This window comes from Struthio camelus, chromosome 3, assembly GCF_040807025.1.
Source record: "Struthio camelus isolate bStrCam1 chromosome 3, bStrCam1.hap1, whole genome shotgun sequence".
NCBI classification, from domain to species: domain Eukaryota; kingdom Metazoa; phylum Chordata; class Aves; order Struthioniformes; family Struthionidae; genus Struthio; species Struthio camelus.
Window position 1 is genome coordinate 128994312 of NC_090944.1, and position 21903 is coordinate 129016214.

Here is a 21903-nt window from a genome sequence, read left to right on the forward strand (position 1 = left end):
AACAACTACTAAAATCTGCAGATTATTGAACTTGTCCCTGCTTTTTGAATATTGCTTCAGATGGGAATCATTTTATGTGCTTAAACGATTTATACTGCAGTCATAGGACCCTTGCTATTTCTGTTATCCTTCATTTGGATACAGTGAGAAGTACATAACCTTTTAATGAAGAAGTACTCAACTTATTTGTTGGCTTTACGACAATTCTACTCTTTTTTATTTCATTTCTTATGCATATTCATAGTCTGTCTGCTTTTCAGATAAATAATGTTACTGAACAACCATTTTCAAATCAGTTCCCTGTAGCAACAGCTTGGTCTTTTTCCAGAGATCTTGCAGTTAATTCACTCAGCAGCATGCATGAACACCATAATTGCTCTTTTCAGTATAAATTACTTTGCATATATCAATGAACAATTTTCTTTTAGGGTCCTAAAGATCATTTACTAAGTTCCGTGAGGTTTCTCCAAAGTTCTCCATAGTTTCCTCTGGTCTTGACTAATTGAAATAATTCTATCAATTTCATTATTTATCCACTTCTCTGGTTCATTAATATAACAAATAACAGACAGCTATTACACTTTTGCCATGTAGAAAATAAGTCAGTTTGTAAACTAAGAAACTAAGACGAGTTCAGACAAATCTCACTGAGGCAATTCACATTACCACTCTCAGATATCTCCCCTCCCCTTTTGCAGGAGGTTTCTGCCCCCACAGCAGGGTTGGCAGAAGGGAACACAAACACACACACACACACTCCTCAGCTGCTCCCACTCTTAGTTCACTGCTTTGGCTTAAAAACCCAATGAAGTTTGGTTTGCATGAATCCCCAAGACTGTGATATGCAGCAAGATGAGGTGCAGGCACACATACCCTTTGGCAAACTCTGTTATAGGACTGTAATATCCAAGAAGAGGCAGACAACTGGGACAAAAGGGAGAATCTTAACCTGCCGCAGCTTTCTTCTTTATGACTAAGTCAAAGACCGTAGCTCCATTACTTGTGATTTAGTTTCTCAGAGAGCAGTTTTATGATGTAAGCTAATTTAAAGCTATACTCACATTGAAAGGGAAGTACCACCCTTACCCAACACCTGCTCTTGCCAGGTATCAACACAAGCATTTATGCGGCCACAGAGTGAGCCTGACCAAAGTGATCCTACTGAAAGCTAACCATACAAACAATAACAACAAAAAAGCCTTGTTTGCAGATGGATCAGGGAACTAAAATTCAACTCTCCACACATGCCGATACCAACAGAAGCTGCAGACAAGTATGCATGGCTAACAGAAGGGAAGAGAAGGCAGGAGAGATTGCATGTTTCAGTGTTGTCAGTATTGCGTTAGCTTGAGCTGAATATGAAGGACGAGTAGAAAAAGGTGACAGAAGTTTGAAGTACGGAAAGTACAAACTCACAAAAGAAAAACGCAATTCTTTATCTGTCCCACTGAGTGAGGTACGGCTAAAGCCCATTAGTCTGCAGTTTCCCTCTTCAAAAAAAAAAAAAAAAAAAGGCAGTATTTGCTCTTACAGTTGTATTACTTCTACTACAATAACTCTAAATCAAAAATTGCATGTATTTCTTACAGTTTGATTACCTTTTCATTTTAATTCTTTAATAACTCTTGAATGAATGGCATGTTAACATGATGACTTGCTGCTGCTTAACTGATCACATCTATTGTTTAAAATGGACACCAGTAAGCAAAGAGAGCATGGGGGCTGATCTGAAGAACATACAGAAGTGCCAGTGTCAGCTTAGTAGGTACAAAATTGCAAGAGAGGTATGGCTCCTGAATCCTAGCCCCCATGCATTTCTAACTCAATACTTCAGATATATGAGGAAGCCTAGCAGCATAACACATCTGAACAAAGCAGGAGCTTAGAGGAAGCTGGCCTTGGGGGCCATACCTCACACAAATGCCTCTTTCCAGGTGTAGTACTTCCCACCTCTGAGTCTGGGATTCAAAAGAAATACAGCATACATCTATACACAGAATAAAGGAGATGTGATATAATTCAGTATTCTTGTGTAATCTTGTTTCAGATAATTTGGAAGAAGTCATGAATGAATGATAGGTTGCGACACTACCTTCTGGGCCACTGAGACCAGTGCAACGCATTTAACCCCATTCATACAATACACTTAATTTCATTCAGATAACTATCAAACTACTGCTTAATATTAAGTTGTTCTCTCATTATGCCTCCTATAATGATTAAAAAGAATTATAGCATATTATCTAAATCCAAATGAAAAGTGGATTTAATGAGGAAAAAAATGAGATAAGGAAACGACTTTGAAGAATGTCAGTCAGACAAGTATTACATTAAATATGATATTAATGTGTGTTTTGGATGCTACTTCTACTCCAGGGTAACTGTCTGCTGCTGCCTAAAGGGGCGGTCCTCCACTCTTCTCCCAGATCCTGTCTACATGCTCCTACAACTTTCTTTGTGTTACAGTTAGCAATTGCACGGGCACAGGAGGAGTTGGTTCAGTGAACTGACATGACAGAAAACTAACCCTCCAATAAAAAAAACAAAGAAATCTAACAAATAAATAGTTTTCTGCTGGATCAACTCAACTGCTTTAATCTTGACTGAAAAATCACTAGGTCCATTGCAACAGAAACGAAAGGAAAGGAAAGGAATATGCAGCTGGAAATAGAGGGGACGCTGACTGACCTTTTCAGGATTAGCCCACAATTACAACAGTTTAACTGTGATATTATATATACACAACACAATTTCATGCCAAGGTTAGCACCTTGTACACTGTGAACTGTACAAGTGTATTTCACAGTGTTTCCTCCTTCCCCTGTCCAATATGGTATCAGTTAACAATAAAATACGGTCTTTAAGGTATTTAAGATAACTGAATTTAACATAAAACCTTCTACCAATCTTTACAAATTGCTCCTACCTGAAAAAAGGTTCTCCTTTTAATTCTACCTTCCAATAGCCATACTGCTAGTTCCAGCAGCACATCCTCTGTTGAAGTCTCCCGTTAATTCCTGCTAAATATGTTTTAATGAAAGAACCAGAAGCGTCTTTCCAACATAATCAAAATCCAAGCATATTATGTCACTTACGCTTTTAGAATATTTATTTTATTAAAGAGAATTCTCTAATATAAGTATGAACTCTTTAATATAAGTCTGAAATATGTTACAATGACAATTTATAAAATCAGACGTGCATGAAAAAGACAAAATGGTTTGCTTTCTAGCTTTTATTTATTTGCTGGAGTTTAAAAAGCACTCCATATATTTTTAGCATTTTTCTCCTTTTTTACTTTTTAAGAGTCATATTCTGTCTGGAAACATTTTAATTTTTCCATAATATTCCCCATAACGTAATAAGGCTCAGTGGAAACCTTCATATCTTTTACATCAAGATAGAATCTCCTACTCTCCATTTTCTTTTCCAATTTCATATGAATAGTAATTTCAAATTTCCATTTTAATATCACCATTAGCGTAACCTCTTTCATAATTTCCCTACAACTACTTCCTCTCATAGATTCTAGTATAAAGTTGATGTAGTTATCAATGAATACTCCATTGTTAGCACATTCTAAAAATGTTCTCGAGCCTCCAATAATCCTTCCACCCATTTCCATTTCCACTCTTTCTTCAGATAATCCAGTTACAATTTTCCATTCTAGCTCTCTAAATAATAATCATTAAGAAAACGTCGCCATTTTGACACAAAAAACTAATGCCTCTACAGCTGGTATATTTCCCTAGGTTTCCTCTTTCGCCACGTTCCCAAAACTCACTCCTTTTTCAAGATAAAACTATTCCAGATTACAAATATAATCTGAGAAAACATGAAACAATGGCTTTATGCTTATATTTAGCACTAATTAGTCAGCCTATTCTTCCATCTTTTGAGACTTCCAATTTGTTCATGTATTTTTAATAGCTTGCTGTATTGTTTCTTTAATAGATTTGCTTTCTTCCAAAATGATGCATTATTGTCTGCAGCCAGTTTCCTAGATATGACCACAGCAACACCCAATTCTAAGGATGGATTTTACAAAACAGAAAATAAAATAGAAGACAATTTACTGATATCTAATTTCAGCTCTGTTCCTCAGAACTGCTCGCAAATCTTTTATTACCTTACATTTAAAGCTAATTTGACAAAGACTGTTTAAGCCACAAAACACATCACAGAAGGCTTCAAATTGCTGCTTTCAGCAATTGCTGCTCAGGTTTGCGCTCGTGAATATCTCACAAGCAAGCTAATCATTATTCTTCCTAACATGTAGGACATAAAGGACATAAAATATTTTACTTCCTATTTGGCTACATGTCTTGAAACTCTTGGTTTTATCAATGCCTATTTCGGAAGATGTAGAGAATAGCCTAAAAGGCAGTGAAAAGGCAAAGAACAAACTGCTGAAGATAGGTGAGGAACAGAAGAGTTGCAAGTGTGAGAGAAGGAGCAATGAATGAAATAAACGTGCCTCTGTCAGGCTGACATAAAACTGGTTCAAAGCATTCAAAAGGAGGGTATTGAACCTGACATTTATTGACGCAGTTCAGGAATTAAAGCCTGACCCAAAGTATAAAACAGGATAAAAGCAATTAAAAAATTTTTGATTTTAAAGTCTTGACTAAGTCAATCGCAATAACAATACATAGCACTGAAAAGTGATGAAGTCACTATTAACTGCTAGTCAATTGCTTTAATAAAACAGAGATAGACCCTCAATCGGTAACAAAAGGTAAGAGCTGATTAAACATCTAAAAGAACTTGAATGCAATTATGAAGTGATTCAAAATCAACACACAGAGAAAGAAAACACATGCCTCATCTTCAGGCCATGGTAGAATATAATAACAGAGACTATCAATGGAAAGGTCTTCTGGGTGGTCTTCTGCATCCTCATTTGGAATTCAAGCATACACACTGTTAAATTGCACAGAGAAAAGCATATACACAAAGTGCAGTTCCTTAGTCTTTACTTCTGGAGTGTCCAGAACCTGAAATTATTTCTCAGTGGCAACTGAGGACTCTTCCAGCTTGATAAAACAGTCAGCTAGAATATACAACAAACTTGGTACTAAATGTGCCACAGAAGACCTAGATCATCTAAAACAGTCCCCAGTGGACTGTTTAAGTTTGTGTGGCAAGAGTTAGGAAGGCACTCCATAACATTTGCTAAAAATCTGTTCACATCATCGTAGTCCTTCAAATCAGGGAAGGTGGCTTGGCGGTAGCTATCTTAATTCTCCCTTACCCGCATGTCACTAAACAGTCCAGTTATATGTTCCAGTATTGCATCTGTAACTAAAGCAAACTCTCAAAATTCTACTATTGATTAGGGTACGATCCCACTGAGAAGTCTTTTAGACCTAAAGCTCATTTTTTCAACAACTAGGAGTTGCCACATGATCAGATTATATTTTGAAATAATCAAGCTGAAGTTCAGATCATTAAGTTTTTTGTTTGCCTTCTCTTTACTACACAGAACCATGTGAAAGAAACTAAAGAAGAAAACTTCTAATCTGTTTTTTTTTGTTTGTTTGCTTGTTTTTTATAAAAATTAAGAATACTAAAGGTGCGGGCACTGGATATCACTTGACAGATATTTAAACATGAAAGAAAAACGTTTTTCAATCAAAATGCAGAGACAGGATTTTCTGTGTAAAGCATCTAAGTAGTTTTCGAGACAATATTCAGAAAACAGTAATACTCAAAGTAGAAAAGTACTTCTAAAGCAATTAGATTTTCTTGCAGAGAGAGGCAGAGAGATTTGCTCAGTCCTTTGACACTTAAGAATACTTATCATCTTAGGAAATAAGATAATGAACTATGAGTCTAGCATAAGAAATAAACACTCCCTGCTTGACATAAAAAAACCCCTCGCATTCAGTTAATAAAAAAACACTTTTAAAAAAATATCAAATATAGTTAAATATATCCGATATAAACCACTAAAATATACATAAACCTCAATGTGTAATCCTGACTCTTAACATGAGCACAGAAGAGACTGCCTGCCGTATAGCAGGCCACCTGGGTCAATGTGAGCGCTCCTGAGACAATCAACAGTTAACTGTCAACAGTTAACATAAGCCTTTAACCTTGATAAAGCCTTCAGGATGAAATATTTAAGTACAACTTTTTACAGCATTTAACTACCCACCAGTGCCTTTTTCCCCAGAAACGACTGCGAAATTTGTTTTCCCAGTAGGGCTACCACTGATCCATTTGAGTTGTTCTGCAGAACAGAAACACTAACAAAACATACAAAAAACCCCACAGTCATTAAAAATTGCTCCATAATCATTTTGGAAAATAAAATGTTACAAAGACAAATTAAAGGAAAAAAGATCCTAAAAAAGACCCCTAAAGCCAAGGTGCTGAAAGTATACCTAGCTTCCTAAATAAGTGGCTTTATTTAAAAAAAAAAAAAAAAAAAAAAAGCACTGCGCTTCCAAAAATTCTCATTATTCTCTGTTTCAGATTCACTTTAAGCTCTCCTTTTGAATATTTCAGCCTAACTGTTTAGGTCATTTTCTGGTTCCACACAAATATATGAATAACTACATCTATATACAAACACTCGTCTTACCACTCTATAACAAACAGGGAAGTCATAGAACTGTTTTGTACATACCAAAGCACCATTCTCACATGTCCAAGCACCTGGAACAGATTCAAGTTTACTGACACAAACCACAAATCTGTCTGGAAATAGACGTAGCTCTATGCAAAAACAATTGAAAAGAAGATTACAAACATGATATGTATGCATTCGAAGACATATAATGGCAATACACATATTATTTTAGTAAAATAAAATAATTTTTTTTTAAACTGCACAAGAAATCACTTAATCTACTCCACTACTAGCAATTTCTTACCTTCTTTCTTCATTACCTCATCCCTGGCTTGGGTTGCTTTGCCTTTTTAAACCATTCAATAATCAGTAAGTGAGAGTAAGCCCAGTTCTCAAGAGGACAGCCATGGCTGCACGTTAGTCCACACAAGGCCCTCGACAAATATACCACAAGGAATCCACAGACAAACAACTTCGGATGATTGATTTTGTGCTATTCTAATCTTTTTTTAACAAAAGCTGTAAAGCATGTTTTTTATGCAGCATGATATATTCAACCAAGATTTGGCATAAAATTCAACACAAGGCAAAGTGTTTTAAATCGACTATTGTAATTTTGAAGTCATTGAATAAATTGATTAACTTTTACTAAATTACATATTTTATTCAAGATCACATGGTTTGTGCTGAACAAATAACAACGTTTCTATTTACAGAAGATTAAAAGTTGAAGAGTTTTCAGATCAGAATAGAACAAACATAGCTTTATTCAGTAACTATCAAGGCTATGACAAGAGGACAGTTGGATATTTTGTTATTTTACTGACCAGATAATTTCCAGATTAACATCCTCATATTTTCAGCTCAGATTTTTTTTTTAAGAGACATACCGATTTTTTTTCAAGAGAGGTATCAATTTTTACATTTGGTATAACTTAAAAACAAGCCAGAACACCTGATCTTCCAAGACACTGAAGAGACAAGCATGCAGAAAAACATCAGATTGATCTCTTGGAGTTTCTGGTGGAGCATCTCATCACAAGGAAGTGAGTGTGAGCAGGATGTGCACAATTCACCAGTGAGATTCAGGTCATCCATATGGATAACTGCCTCTCTACAAGGCAGTGCACTTCCATCAGAAGCACACAGCTCTATTATTATCTGACAAACTCCTACAAGTGCTTACCAGCAGTAACTTTGCTGAGTCATTACAGTGAAAGATGGTGATGTTGAAACGCATTACATTTGCCTTTACTTAAGAAAGCGTACGCACAGAGACCGTAGCTGCAGCTTAACTGCCACGCTAGCTTGTAAAACTACTGTAACTTGATTGCGAATACAAGCCTTTCACAGTGATCTTAGAACTATCAACTCTGCTAGCAGAACTGTGTCCAAGAAAGTACTGACATTTCTATGTTAATAGTGACCAGATTACTGTTTCTCTGCTTGTAACCTCATGACCTGAAACGCCACCTTCAAAGGTCTAATACAATGGCTTTCAAACTATAAGCAGTCTACTGACTACTGTATGGTCAGCTTCACATCCATCCCTGGGACAGTGATGGAAGAAATGATCTGGAAAACACTTCCAGACATATGAAGGAAAAGAAGAAGATTGGGACTAGTCAGCATGAATTTACGAAGGGAAAAATCACGCCTGACCAACCCAATAGCCGTCTACAAAGAGATAACTGGCTTAGGAGATGAAAGGAGAGCACTAGATATTGTTTACCCTAAGTAAGGCTTTTGACATTGTCTCCCATAACATCCTCATAGCCAAGCTGATGAAATACGGACCAGATAAGTGGATAGTGAGGTTGACTGAAAACTGGCTGAAATGCCAGCCTCAACGGGCTGTGATCAGCAGCATGAAGTCCAGCTGGTGGCAGCGTGCCCCGGGGTCAATACCGGGGCATACACTGTTTCGCATCTTCATTAATGACCTAGACGGTGGGGCAGAGTAAACAGAACTGAGAGGAGTGGTTGTGCAACCAGGTTGGTGTGCTGCCATTCAGAGGGACCTGGACAGGCTGGAGAAACGAGCAGAGAGGAACCTCATGAAGTTCAATAAGGGGAACTGTAGAAACCCACACCTGAGGAGGAAACAATCCCATACCCCAGTACAGGCTGGGGCTCAGCTGGCTGGAAAGCAGCTTTGCAGAAAGGACCCGGGAGTCCTCATGGACACCAAGTTGACCATGAGCCAGCAATATGCCCTGGTGGCAAAGGCTGCCAACAGTATCCTGCGCTGCATTACAAAGGGCATTAGCAGCACACTGAGGAAGGTTCTCCTTCCCTTCTCGCTCCAGCACTGGTGAGACCAAATCTGGACCACATCCAGTTCTGGGCTCCCCAGGACAAGGGAGACAGGGACATACTGGAGCAAGTCCAGTGATGAGCCACAAAGACAATTAACAAATCAGAGTATCTGTAACATGAGGAGAGGCTGAGAGCGCCGAGACTGCTTAAACGGGGGAATCTTATCAATGTGTAAAGGTACCTGATGGGAGGGTATAAAGAAATGGAACCAGAACTCTTCTCAACAGTATCCAGTAACGGACAACAGGCAATGGGCACAAATTGAAAAATAAGAAATTCTATTTAAACAGAAGAAAAAACTTTTTCATGGTGAGGATGGTCAAGCACTGGAAAAGGTGGCCCAGAGAGGCTGTGGAGTCTCCATCACAGGAGATATTCAAAACTCAGCGTAACAATGTCCTGAGCAACCTGCTCCAGCTGACTCGTCCAGCTGACTCCCCCTGCAATGAGCAGGGGGGTTGGACTAGATGATCTCCAGAGGTCCCTTACAACCTCAAATACTCTGCGACTCTGTGAGAGGGACTACGAAAGAAAAGCTGGGCAATTATCACAAGGACTTAAATTGTTATGTGGGGTTCCAGTAACAGTCTCTTTGATAAGTTTATTTTAGATATTGAGAATCACCAATTAAAATATGAAAGATTCTTTTTAAATTAGGCTCGATATTTGCTTTTTGTGCATAAAGTACTAAGTGTGTCTTACAGAAGAGAAACATGGGCACCAAATTATTTACTATTTGATGATATATACTTATTTTGATACTTGTTGGCAGTGAAAACCAGTAAAATTAAGCTCCTCTCTTGTTAGAGGCTTCACGTGGAAGCTGAGTTTTGACTGAGAATTAAAGCCTCTCTTTCTGGCAGCATTAGTAAAGTAAGTTAACTTTAGCTAGTTGTTTTTATTGTTATGTTTTAAAATAATCTCACTTGCTGGCTAACAAAATAAATGTATCTTTAAGCATTCATTATTACTTTTAAAAAGTTCAGATTTAATACACAGAAGATAATGTTGAAACAGTACTGCAGGCTTTTTGCTATTCTAACCTAACTATTCTTTCAGCAGGCAAGGAGAACAAGTTTGATGAAATATTTAAAATCAACAGTCTAATCTCTTTAATCACTATGGAGTTAGAAAAAAATTAGTTGATGTTTGAAGAGAGATTTAAACATTCATGAATATAATAAATTCCTGTAAAAATCCCAAGAAATTACAAAGAGATTTTCATTCAAGTAGCCATATTTTTAATGCCACTTAGTTGATTTATTATTCTTCTTTTATATGAAAAGATCAACACAAAGGGCAGTGTTTATTGTTGTTGGCAGGACAGGATTGATATCACTTCCTTACAGAACATCTTGGCCTGAAAAAACATGAAAAAAGATCTGGTCCAATGACATCACTTATGTAAAGATTTTATAGCACTGAGTCGAATGAAAGCTTTTTCTTGCATACACTTGTACCATAGAGTTGATGTCACAACACACTCAAGCAACAATGAAGTGATTCATACTGCAACCTCTGGTTGATTCACCCTGCAGAGACTCAGGAAAATGCTGAGTCTCATCATACTTACAGAATTTGGTGTGGCATAGCTGATTACCCTGAGGTAAAGCATACTAAAATTTAAAACCAAGTTAAAAAAAAAAAAATCTACCATATATTAAGAAACACTTCTAATTTTAGCAAACAGTCTCTGGGAAAAAAATCATAAAAAAAAAATTTGATCAAGTATACCAAAAAATCTAACAAAAGTATTAGTTTATGATCCCATTGTTTTCTCCCAGAAACGCAAAATTCTAAGTAAAACTGTAAGAAATCAGTTCCTTACCACGATAACGTTCCCCTACAACACAACGGAGATTAACCCATCTCTTCATAAAGTGAGCAGTAATGTGAAAACTGTTGCCTGCAACATAAAACAAAGCAATAAGACTAAGTGTAAGGGCATCTGGGGCATTCTGGTCTCAAAACGTTGCACATCTATGAAGATAGGAATGTTGGAAAGAGAGAAACAGCAGCTCATAAATACAAAAGAAAACACAACTTTCAAGGAATATTTTTAAAAAGAGCTATGTATACTGAAGAAATTAGTACCCGACAGGGAGGAAAACACCTAAACAATTGACTCACTGCAAAGTCCTGGTATCCAATCATAAAAATAAATTTAAATGAATTAACTGATCACAGAAAACGTCCAGTCAATAGCCCCGGGGACTAGACTCCTACTGACTAATACACTTTTAAACAAATTCTACATGAAGACTATAGATGACCATTTCCTTAACTGCCTTCTAGAGAAGCATGACATACTCAAAGCTGGAAAGAAAAATGCTGAAAAATGAATGAAAAAAATCCATGAAACGTCTTAATTATTTACAACTATATTCAATTAAGTGAGAAACGTAAACATTTAGAAGCCTCAATATCTGCAAGTACAGAGAGTCACGCCAGCCTTCCCAGCAGATACCTGTAACATATCTAGAGGTTTCTTCAGTTCGCATTCCTGAAAACCACAGAAATCTTTGCACTCCAGGAGCATAAGAAAAGGCTAGAAGGAAGCATCTTATGGTTAAGAGACTGTTAGACCTATGGAAACCATCTTCTACTTCTGTTTTACTTAGATTCCCAAATGACCCTGAGTAAATCAGTTAGGGCTTGATTCACAATGGTACTTAGGAACCTAACTCCCGCTGAAATTGAGAGAAGTTAGAATCTGTGACTCCTCCTCCACAGTCTCTCTGTACAGCTCACTAAAAAAAATTTGCAAAAGAGGGATAACGATATTTTCCCTAACTCTGAAGGGGTTTGCAAGTCTTAATGTATTGCCCCTTCCAAGACGGCCAGACACTCTAGCTGCAAATACCACAGAAGAGTTTAAAAATCACGTGGTATTGCTGTTCTTCTAACAATTTAAAGGAACTAAGGAAAGACCCTGTCCCACTCTCAGTCTCTGCCGAGCAAGTGCCAAGGCATGCTGCATTTCCAAGCAAGTATAAGCTTGAAAATGCGTGTCCTCTCCTGCACAGTCCACAACTCTCCTACGTGTAAAAGATCTCCTGGAGCTCACCATAAAGCGATGTTCCACAACATCATCTCTCATTTAGTGCTGTAGTTATTGATCACAATCAATTCTTTGATATTTATCAGTCCTTTTTTTTCCTTTTCCACAGCAAGATATCTAAAACTTCACTTCCCTTTAAAGATCAAGTCAAGATGTGACAAGTCAAAACATCCCTTAAAAATTAGGAGCACTTGAGAAAAACTTGGAGGTAATCCATCACCTTTATTAACTGTATATTTACGAACACAATTAAAGAAAACTACTTTTAGCTATTTCCAGTTTGGCATCCACAGTTCTTCAACACTCTTAATACAGTAAGCAAAATCAAGGAATTTGCCCCTTATATAAACAAATTATTAGTGTGATAACAGTGTCTTCCACTGTGGCCTCCAAAATGCTGAAAGAGTACTGTTCATAAAAGAACAATTTTTGCAAACATATTTCCAAAGAGAGTATTATTAAAAGACTCTTTCCTCATACATGGGTCTAGGATATTCCAAAAGCTTTTTTCTTCAGTAGGACTTAAAATAAAAAGGGGAAATCTTTTCAACAAGGAAAAGCATGATACTTCATTCCTAAAATTCTTTTAAGAATCAAGTGACATGCATATCTGTTTATTTTGCTTGCTAACCTGGTGTTAACCAAGGGGTAAGCTTTTAATATATTTTATTGACTAATGGCTTGAACAAAGTTAGAAGTTCCTCTTAAAGAATTTTAATTCAGCTGGTTCCTGTTCTCTGGGGTATAACACCTCCCTCAAATCTAACCAAACACATACATACATACACATACGCATGATCCAGACAGCTCGACACTATTTTTGCAGAGTTACCTCAAATCTGAAAGTATTACAAAGCCTTCAGGAGGTGCTGTACCTGGGCAAATAAGCTCTGATCAGAGAGACGAACACTAGAAGAGAATGTCAGTTTCCGTGACTACTAGACTTTGCCGAAAAAGCCAAAACAGATGCTTTGCTGTAGCTGTGAGAAAATGTTAAGATGCATTTCATTCAAGTTACCCATATTTTAAAACTAAAATACCTATGCTCATCAAATATTTTGAAATTCTCGTTTGTGAAATCTGACCTAGCCCATAAAGTCACCTGGAGTTTGCAGAACTTCCTTACAGCTTTGAAATTGTCAGAATTACCACAGCACTATAAAAGCTGCAACATTCTGTTTCTGCTTCCACCGAGAGAAAAATATTATCCAGTTAACCATTCTTCTTCATGAAACAAGAAAAGCCCCACAAGAATACCTTCTTATCTGACAACCTTATGCACCCTGCAGTTTTTCAAACTTTCTACACAGTTAGTCAGCATGAGTCTGAATTAGTTCTCAAATCCAGACTTGTCTACCATCAGCACCATTTATATACAGGGAAGAAGGCCAGTGTATACTCTGCAAGGACCAAAAGCTACTGTTCATGATATGTGGAAGGACGGAACAACTGAGATGTTTCAAATAATCCAGCATTAACTCCTTCTAAGTAGACTGTAGAAACTTTAATTTACAAACACTGTTTCGCAGCCAATAATGCAGACTGAAAGTTCATGTATCTTAGGCTCAGCAAGCCCACTCAGCCAAATCTTAAATTTCACCTTCATCATGCAATGCAGACATAACTCCCTACGCAGACTACCAATGTAGGCAGAAATAACATGCCGGCTAGTGTTTATTTTTTCTGTTTCTTCAAAACTGTGCACTAAATCATCTGATTCAGGTTCCAAAAAAATAAACTACCAAATGAGAGAGAGAGACCCAGGAACCCAGAACATGACTTAATAAAAGTAGTTCTAGAAAGGCTGCAGTTCAGTTTCAGCTGTAATATGCACCAGTGAGTAACGCCTTTTAAGGGAATGGTAATTTGCCCTGCTTGTTATATTTCATAGTCCCAGGACACTGAGAGGAAGTATCAGACACTGACTTTTTACTGTAAAACTATCCAGCAACACTTGTTTTCCAAAGGAGTTACAGCCAAGTTGACTTGAGCTTCCACAAGGCTGCCAAGAAGAGGCTGTGGTACAGTGTGTAACAGTGGAAAGCCCTCTCCCACGGCTATTAGAGACCATTCATCTGGGAGCCTGGGAAAATGCCTCTGAGCTGCTGAGTTATCTGGAGTAGCCTGGCAGGTGTTCACTTCCCAGCAAAATCTGGCACCTGCCTGGCCCTGTAACTAAATTCAGTAAAGTCTTCTCCAAACCCACACTACAAGCCTAGGAAGGCCTACTGCCCCACAAACAGTTCCTTATCTGGCATACAGCTATTTCTGATTGCATAGTATTTTTATTCTGTTTTTAAAAACATCTAATTTTTCTAATAGCCAAGAGAGCATACATTTCTGGTAGATAATTCACGATTAGGACCATCTCTATGTTTGTGCAATAAAATCTTAAATCCTTGTAACTCAAATATTTTGAAAATGTAAGAAGGTGAATTTTCTATGTTAAATTGTGCAAGTAAACATAATAGATTTTTTGAAATATTACACTGCATATATAAAAAAAATCTGGATCTTGCTTATGCTAATTTAATTATTCCACATAGATTAAGCTAGAGTAGTAATAATGTTTACAGTATATAGGGCTTTTCATCTTCAAAGTACTCTACAGACATGTTATTATGATGCTTTTTAGTGGTCATGTTTCTCTGCTTAAAATTATTTACCAAATTGCTGATCGTTTGTAAACTTAAAAAACAAATATATACAAAAAAAAAAAATCCCCCAAACCCCTACTGCTAATTGGGCAGCCTTTCTTCCGCAAAACAGCTGAACATATTCGCATCATCTGCTACAGCGTAGTTCAGCCTTTCTAATTTAGATGAGATTCAAAAACAAATGTTGGAGTCAAAGTCAAATGTTGGCAGAAATTGGGAGGAAACAATGCAAGAAGTCATCATGATTTTATGAGTCTTTTCTGGTGTTCTGTAGGAGGGCGCTAACTCAAACGAGAGAAAGAGAGCGAGAGAAAGAGAGCGAGAGAAAGAGAGCGAGAGAAAGAGAGCGAGAGAAAGAGAGCGAGAGAAAGAGAGCGAGAGAAAGAGAGCGAGAGAAAGAGAGCGAGAGAAAGAGAGCGAGAGAAAGAGAGCGAGAGAAAGAGAGCGAGAGAAAGAGAGCGAGAGAAAGAGAGCGAGAGAAAGAGAGCGAGAGCTTCTATCTCTTCCAGGATGTCTTACAGTCAGCTTAAACCAAGTATAGGCAACAATAAAACTACTGACCTTTTCTCCTTACTCTTCCCCTTTTAACCCTTTTACAATTTCATTAATGTTAGTGCCATTCCTCTGTCAGCTAAATCTTCTGAACACAGGCCAGTTGCTAGCACAAATAGGTGAAATCTTCCTGAAAGGTAGAGCAAGAACTGAGTTGCAGGGCTCTCCCCAAGCAAGATAAGCATGGAATTCACTCTGAAATCACAACTCTGCTGACCAAACTGGATCCAGTATGAGACATTTCTCAGCCTGCTTGTCATGCATATTCTGGAGGAAAGAATTGAGAAGGAAGGCATACATCAGCCTGTCTGGCCATAAAATGAGAAATGCATCTGACAGAGGTCCTCAGAACATTGGCGCTCTGGAGTCTCCCCTCACTAACACTTAAAATGAAGAGGCCTAACGATCCAGTTCTGGAAAGCAGTTGTTAAGGTATTGTCTCTCAATACCTATTCATAACGTGTAAGCGCTAAGCAGCTAACACCGCGTGCTGATGCATTCAAGCAGATAAAGTAGAGCCACACATTTGACGGTCAGTGCACCATTACCACAAACAATTGCTTTCTAACAGGAAACAGGATTTGATTTCACCCTTTAGCTGATCTCCCCTTAGTGATCACGTTACTAATTGTATCTGATGGGCTTTAACATATGAACTTTCTGAAAGCGAATTATGAATTCCGCACTATTTTGAACATATCAACTGTACTCCACAAAAAAAAACACATGCCTGGGGCTTCCTGAACCACCGGAAAGAACCCCACTGCTAAGGACAATGCTATCTGTCAGTATCAGCCGAAAGGCAGAGAGAATTGAAAAAAAAACCCCTGTCGTTAATGTTGTCTGATACGTCACCAGCAGAGGAGAAGCTCACATCTCCTCAAAATGGATATATCTCAATGAAGGAGCAGCTTGGTTCAAAACTGTCTGATGCCACATTTGCATATACTGTACATTCAGAGAAAAAACTAAGTGTGCCCCCCTAACTGGCCAGGCACATCTGTATCCAAATGGGCAAATGCCACTTGGCTTATTTCATTAAATTCCTACGAGTGACAAAACAAGCCTGTAGAAGCTAGACCTTAGCTAAAATAAGAATCCCATGAAACACAGACATAGTGACTTCCATGGTCCCAGGGAACAGATACAGAATGGACTTGAAAGCATACATCACCTTCCAGAAATATTTCCTTTCATGCTAATTGTCTATCTAGTTAAAGTACCTTCTTCCTTTCTATGAGGGTACCCATGAGCTCATGAAGATCTTCGATGCCATTAAAAACTTGGAAGGGAGAATTCTGTATTTTAAACGCACTCCCTACAAAACAGAGTCACTTCCAGCACAAAAATCTGACTATGATGTGGAAATGAGCCTTTCAGAGTTTAACAAATATGACTAGTTCCCCTTATTGCTCATTAGGAACAACATCATCATAGGTGCTAATTCTACAATGCTAAAAAGGCTTTCAAATAAAGGCAAACAAATGTTTCATGGGTCTCTAGACTCTATTTTTCCCCTGGCAATAGGGAATAGCTCCTGCAAAAGCCTCTCTGAGAGGAAAAGGTACTAAACCTCTGGCTCCCAAAGCTGACAAGACCTCCATCTTCTATGCATAACAGGAAGTCTAGGCAAGGGTCACTAAAAATGTCAGGAATGAACAGGTGGAGAACTGCAGATTATATCTCATGGCTAGAAAACCTATGGGTCTGGTGGAAAAAGTCAGTCTGCCTCTGAATATATGATGGGAGAGAAAGTGAGAGAAAGAAGAGCTAGCACAGGTACTTCCAGTAGAACTTAAAAGATAGCATAAATGTGAGAAGGTACAGTTTCTTCAAAGTTGATCCTGGCATATGGCAGCAAGAATAGCTTTGTCTCTTCTTTGAGGAACACCGGTAAGACAGCTCAGTGGAGACAAGAGGTAGCTGTTAAAGGTCATGACCCCTCTCTTCTACCCTATGACCTAAAGGCCACTTCAAAAGAAAGTGCGTTCTAAGAAATGCATATGGACTTGAACTACCATGTGTTTCACATTGTTGTCAGAACAAAGCAAGCTGTGTCTGAGGTTCACAGGTTCTTGTCTTTTCACACAGGAGACTCTCTTTAATGTTTATAGGAACTGCTTCTTGGAAGATAAGTGGAAAGTCACCACAAGGGAGCTTGCTGTATTTTCTCTTTTTAGATGCAAGCAAATGGATCACAATTACGTCAGCCGCTGAAAAGTTCTATTTCAAAAGTTCTACCTCAACATCTGCCTGCTCTCATAAGTCCAGATGCAAGGAGGATACCACCAAAAAGACTGAGACGGACCAATGATTGTGATCACCTGATCAGTGCAGCTCAACTCTAGCAGTGAAGCAGGTGCTGGTTGTGGTGCAAAGAGCTGGAGCGTAACCCCAGAAGGGTTGGTAACAAGCTGCTCATTTTAGCTTACTCAAGAATATAGTATTGTAATGGACCACTTGAATGACTTACCTTAGACTCTTGTAGTCTCGGGCATTAATGCAACAGATACTTCATGGAAAAAGGTAGGCAGAACATTGTCCTTCTCAACACTCAATGGTAAACTTAAGATATTTAATACAAAGGATCAAAAATCATGAGTCTATCATGTGCCTCAGGCATATAGCAGAAGAAATCAGGCAGGCATTATCCTTGTCCTATCACATGCACACACAAGCTAAACACATTTCTTAATTCAAAGAATAATCAAAATAAATTCTGTAAACAAACACAAGATTGTCACTTTCTATCCTTCTTTCTTTAAATGACAAAGTAAGCTTTGTCATTTAAACAACTTTGTTTTGCATGGACTGGTTCAGTGAATATTTCAAAGATATAAAGTTTCTCTCTGAATAATCATAATTTACTTTACATTACAGTCTCTCTTATCTATACCAGGTTGATGGAATTGTTACTATATCCACAACACACATAGAAGATTGCGTTGATTTTCCTTCCTCCTCTCTTCCAGTGAAAGACTTTATTAGTTGCTGCAGAGCTATAATTACTAGTAAATTTAAGATCACTTCTAAATATTTTTAATAAATTAAGACCTGGGCTCTGCAAAGCATTGCTTGTGTACCTTTCCTTATGGTCCGCCACTTGTGCCTTCGTAATCAATGGGAATATTTGGTGTGTAATAAATAGAACATATCTAGGGCCTTCACTGGGGACAGCTCAACCAACAGAACCAGATACACATAACTGCTCTTAATAAATTACTTATGTAAACAGAGTAAGCTTCCCCCCCCCCTCAGGATTTGGCCCTCCATCTCTATCTGGATGTACATTTCTGTTAAGCACTTTAGAAATTTCTAAATATAAATAAACCCATAAAACTGTTTGTAATTTAGAGATTCATATTTTCTGTCACATGATAATAAAACTTCAGAATAAAAGAACAGTAAGGAGCATATTATTATGTAATATAGTAACAATGAAAGCTAAACAAAAAAAAATCTCTGTTCCTATTTAACCATCAACTCATACTCCAAATTACCTCTGGTTATAACGAAAATACCAAGGACATCCATGTTCAACATATTTCTATACTGATCTTTTTCATAAAATTCAACATTAATTTTTGTTTTTGTTGGACTACTGGTGATAGTTTTAGGACTCTTCTTTTGAGAATTTTAGGGAGATCAAGGGTTAAAGATGTGTAACACAGATTTTCTCACAGTTTAAAGACAGCAAAACAACACATTTAGGAAACCAGACAGCTAAAGGGTCAAAACATTACACTTCCAGGTCAGACTTCTGGTTGCAATTAAGTAAATTCCTCCAAACATTTCTAGGGAAATCATATTTCTTTTAGGCTTTATTTTAAATCTCTATTCTTTCTGGCTTATGCTCTAACCAAAACACTATTGCTCTTTTTAGTAACATTTAATACAGAGTAGCTTTTCTTTGTTTTAAAGGGAGCCTGATATTTCATCTCAATATAAATATCAAATCTTTATTTTTGTTTCCATCTAATTCAATTTACAGTTGAAAAAAACCAACAGCAGAAGAAGCCAATATTTCTTTTTTTTTTTTTTTTTAAACTAAATTAAGGTATTCTTCCTTCCTAGGCAGTTATACCAAAAACTCTGCCACTGAAGATGCTGACAACGCTCCTGATGTTGCAAACACTTAGGTGCCTGCTAAAACATACCACTGATCTCAGTGACTTCCATCACTGCCCAACAAGACTACTTATATCTACAAAAACAGAACTGAACCCCCAGTAACACACAGATTTTCAGAGTCGAGATTTCCAGACTTGCAAAAATCACTGTTGCTAGCAACATGCACATGAATAGCAAGCACAACATGAATGCAAAGATATCCAGTGGATATGTTTTTTGTCACATGAGAGGTAGGCCTAGTATGCATCTAATCAGCTTGATCCATCGTGTATGCAAATAAGCTATATACGCACTCACATGTTCCCAAGTAGAAAAATAGGTATTCTGAAGGTGTATTCACATTACAGTGATATTTAGCCAAACACAAAATGTATGACTAGATTCAGATACTATTTGCAACCACTTCAGCATAATGCAAGTATTATTGCCAAACTCCATTCACTAGAAGAGAAGCATACTTGTACTTTAGCCATAAAATATTCCAGATAGCAGTCTTCTAGGTATGCAATATATATGTTTGATATGCAAAAATAAGACAGTTAAGGAAAAGCAGATATATTATAGCGATCAAATAATTTCTTCTCTGATATTTTATACATTCTAATAAAAAGAATTTGCACATTCATTACATGCTGACCACAGGACCTATGAAATGCTTCTACCGGAAATCCAATTTGCCATATGACAAAGGATGGAAGAAGATACTCAAAAATCAAATTCATTCTTCAAAAAATTCCATGTAACATACCAGAGGATTAGCATTTAACAAACTGGATCAAAATGTCTGACAAAGCACTAAGCACCACAAAGACTATGAGCTATCTATTCTAACTGTTCTCAGTGTTTAAACAGGCCTAAAGAAGCTGGACATTGATATTCTATCCTCTAGATTCCTGCTTTCAAGAGACTATAGAGGCTTTAAAAACTACACAGTGCACACCACAAAGAATACTTTCAAGTGCAACAGATGTTGCAAAGAAGAATCAGGCAGTCAAGTAAGAAATGGCAAGTGCTTAGGGAGAGATTTTCAAATTCACTTCACGTGGATTCCAAAAATGAGTTCACTTGCAAAGACATGCTAAGGACCCTTTCAAATAGTAGCTATATATTCCCTGGCCTAGATGACAGTCACTTTGATAGTCTCAAATGAATTTCCAATTTCCTTGAGTTATATTAAGAGAAGGGTTCATCTTGCCTAACTTGAGACAACTACATCAAGCTGGTGTTCTAAACTCCATTTTTGACTAATAGAGAAAAACAAACACTTCTGCAACATGACTCGCACCATCCCAGACTGGGATGAGATTAATTCTGTCCTACATATTTTTTTATAAGTAAATTGACTATTAACTTCTAACCAGCTTTGGTAAACTGAAACAGGAGACATGATTCCACTTTGTAAGTGTACGTGATTACTTGTACTGAATTTTTGCCGAATTATACAATGAGCGTTACAAAAGTAAACTTTAAATTTACATAAATAGGTACGTCTCTGCAGAAACTGAAGTACTCACAGCAAAATAACTATGCAGATCTACTTGGTACTACAGAAAGACCTTCATATTTTATATAGACATATAAGACAATAGCTGCTATGTTTGTGTGCATAAACACAGATCCTTTTGGTGCACCTGTATACATATGGTAATTTTCATAATATTTTTCATTTCATAAAATGAAAAAATTCATATGGAAACGAGACAGAAACAAAAGATGGAAACGAGAGACTGAAACAGAATGAATATATTGCAGACACTAATTAAAGGTCAGAGGTTAAAACTGTATTCAAAACTAAAATCAAATTCTTTCTTTTCAAAAAAATACACCAAATCAACAGTCCTATTGTTTTAGATTAACTGATATTTCTTTTCAATATTAACTATGTAAAACACTTTATTATAGGGTATCTCTAAAATGAAAATAGTACTATTTCATTTCCTATCCAAGACCTTCACATGGGAGCTGCAATTAGGGAAGACTTAAAATGAGGATAAAGCACTCAGCCCACCTGGTACTGCAGCTGTAAATGTCCCATGGAAGACAGGGATAGGAACTGCTAAAGTCTCTGCAAATATCAGTGTAATATCAGCAAAAAGACAAATATAGATCCTTGAATCTAGAAATTCCAGCACTTTCTCTGACACTGTTTGAAACATACCAACTTTCTCTGACACACTAACAAGTTTTCAGCTTACAGTGCAGGCTTTTGCTAGAAAAGTATGATGGTAAGAACATAAGAAAGGCCACATTGGGTCAGATCAAAGGTCCACATAGTTAAACGTTTTCCATTTAAAAGTCACTATAAAAAGACATGGGAGAGAATAAAAATATGTAATATCTCGCCCAGTAGTCTTCCAGCCTCCACCTACTCTCAACTTGGGCCTTTCAAGAGCCAGTGGTGATTTCTGTGTATTCTGTGACCTCACCGGATTACTTTCCCATGTTCTTGTCCAAATCTGTGAACTCACAAACATTTAGCATCCCCATCATCCTCTGGTAAATAGTTTCACAGGTCTGCTAACTATTTTGGTATTCAATAACTTGCTTTGATGCCATCTTGTTCTTGAATTGGAAGAGAAGGACACAGGAAATGATTTTGTAGA

At 37.3% G+C, this 21903-nt stretch overlaps 1 protein-coding gene across 25 annotated transcripts in view; it reads right to left on the reverse strand.

Annotated features, from left to right (window-relative positions):
- SLX4IP (SLX4 interacting protein) overlaps positions 1-21903 on the reverse strand; it is a 108990-nt gene that overhangs the window by 33859 nt on the left and 53228 nt on the right. For all 25 annotated transcript variants that reach the window (XM_068940247.1, XM_068940248.1, XM_009673982.2 and 22 more), the window contains 2 exons: positions 10728-10805; positions 6638-6726 (listed from right to left, as the gene is read on the reverse strand). In XM_068940247.1, the coding sequence (XP_068796348.1) occupies positions 6638-6726; positions 10728-10805 (167 nt within the window). The remainder of the gene's footprint in view (positions 1-6637; positions 6727-10727; positions 10806-21903) is intronic.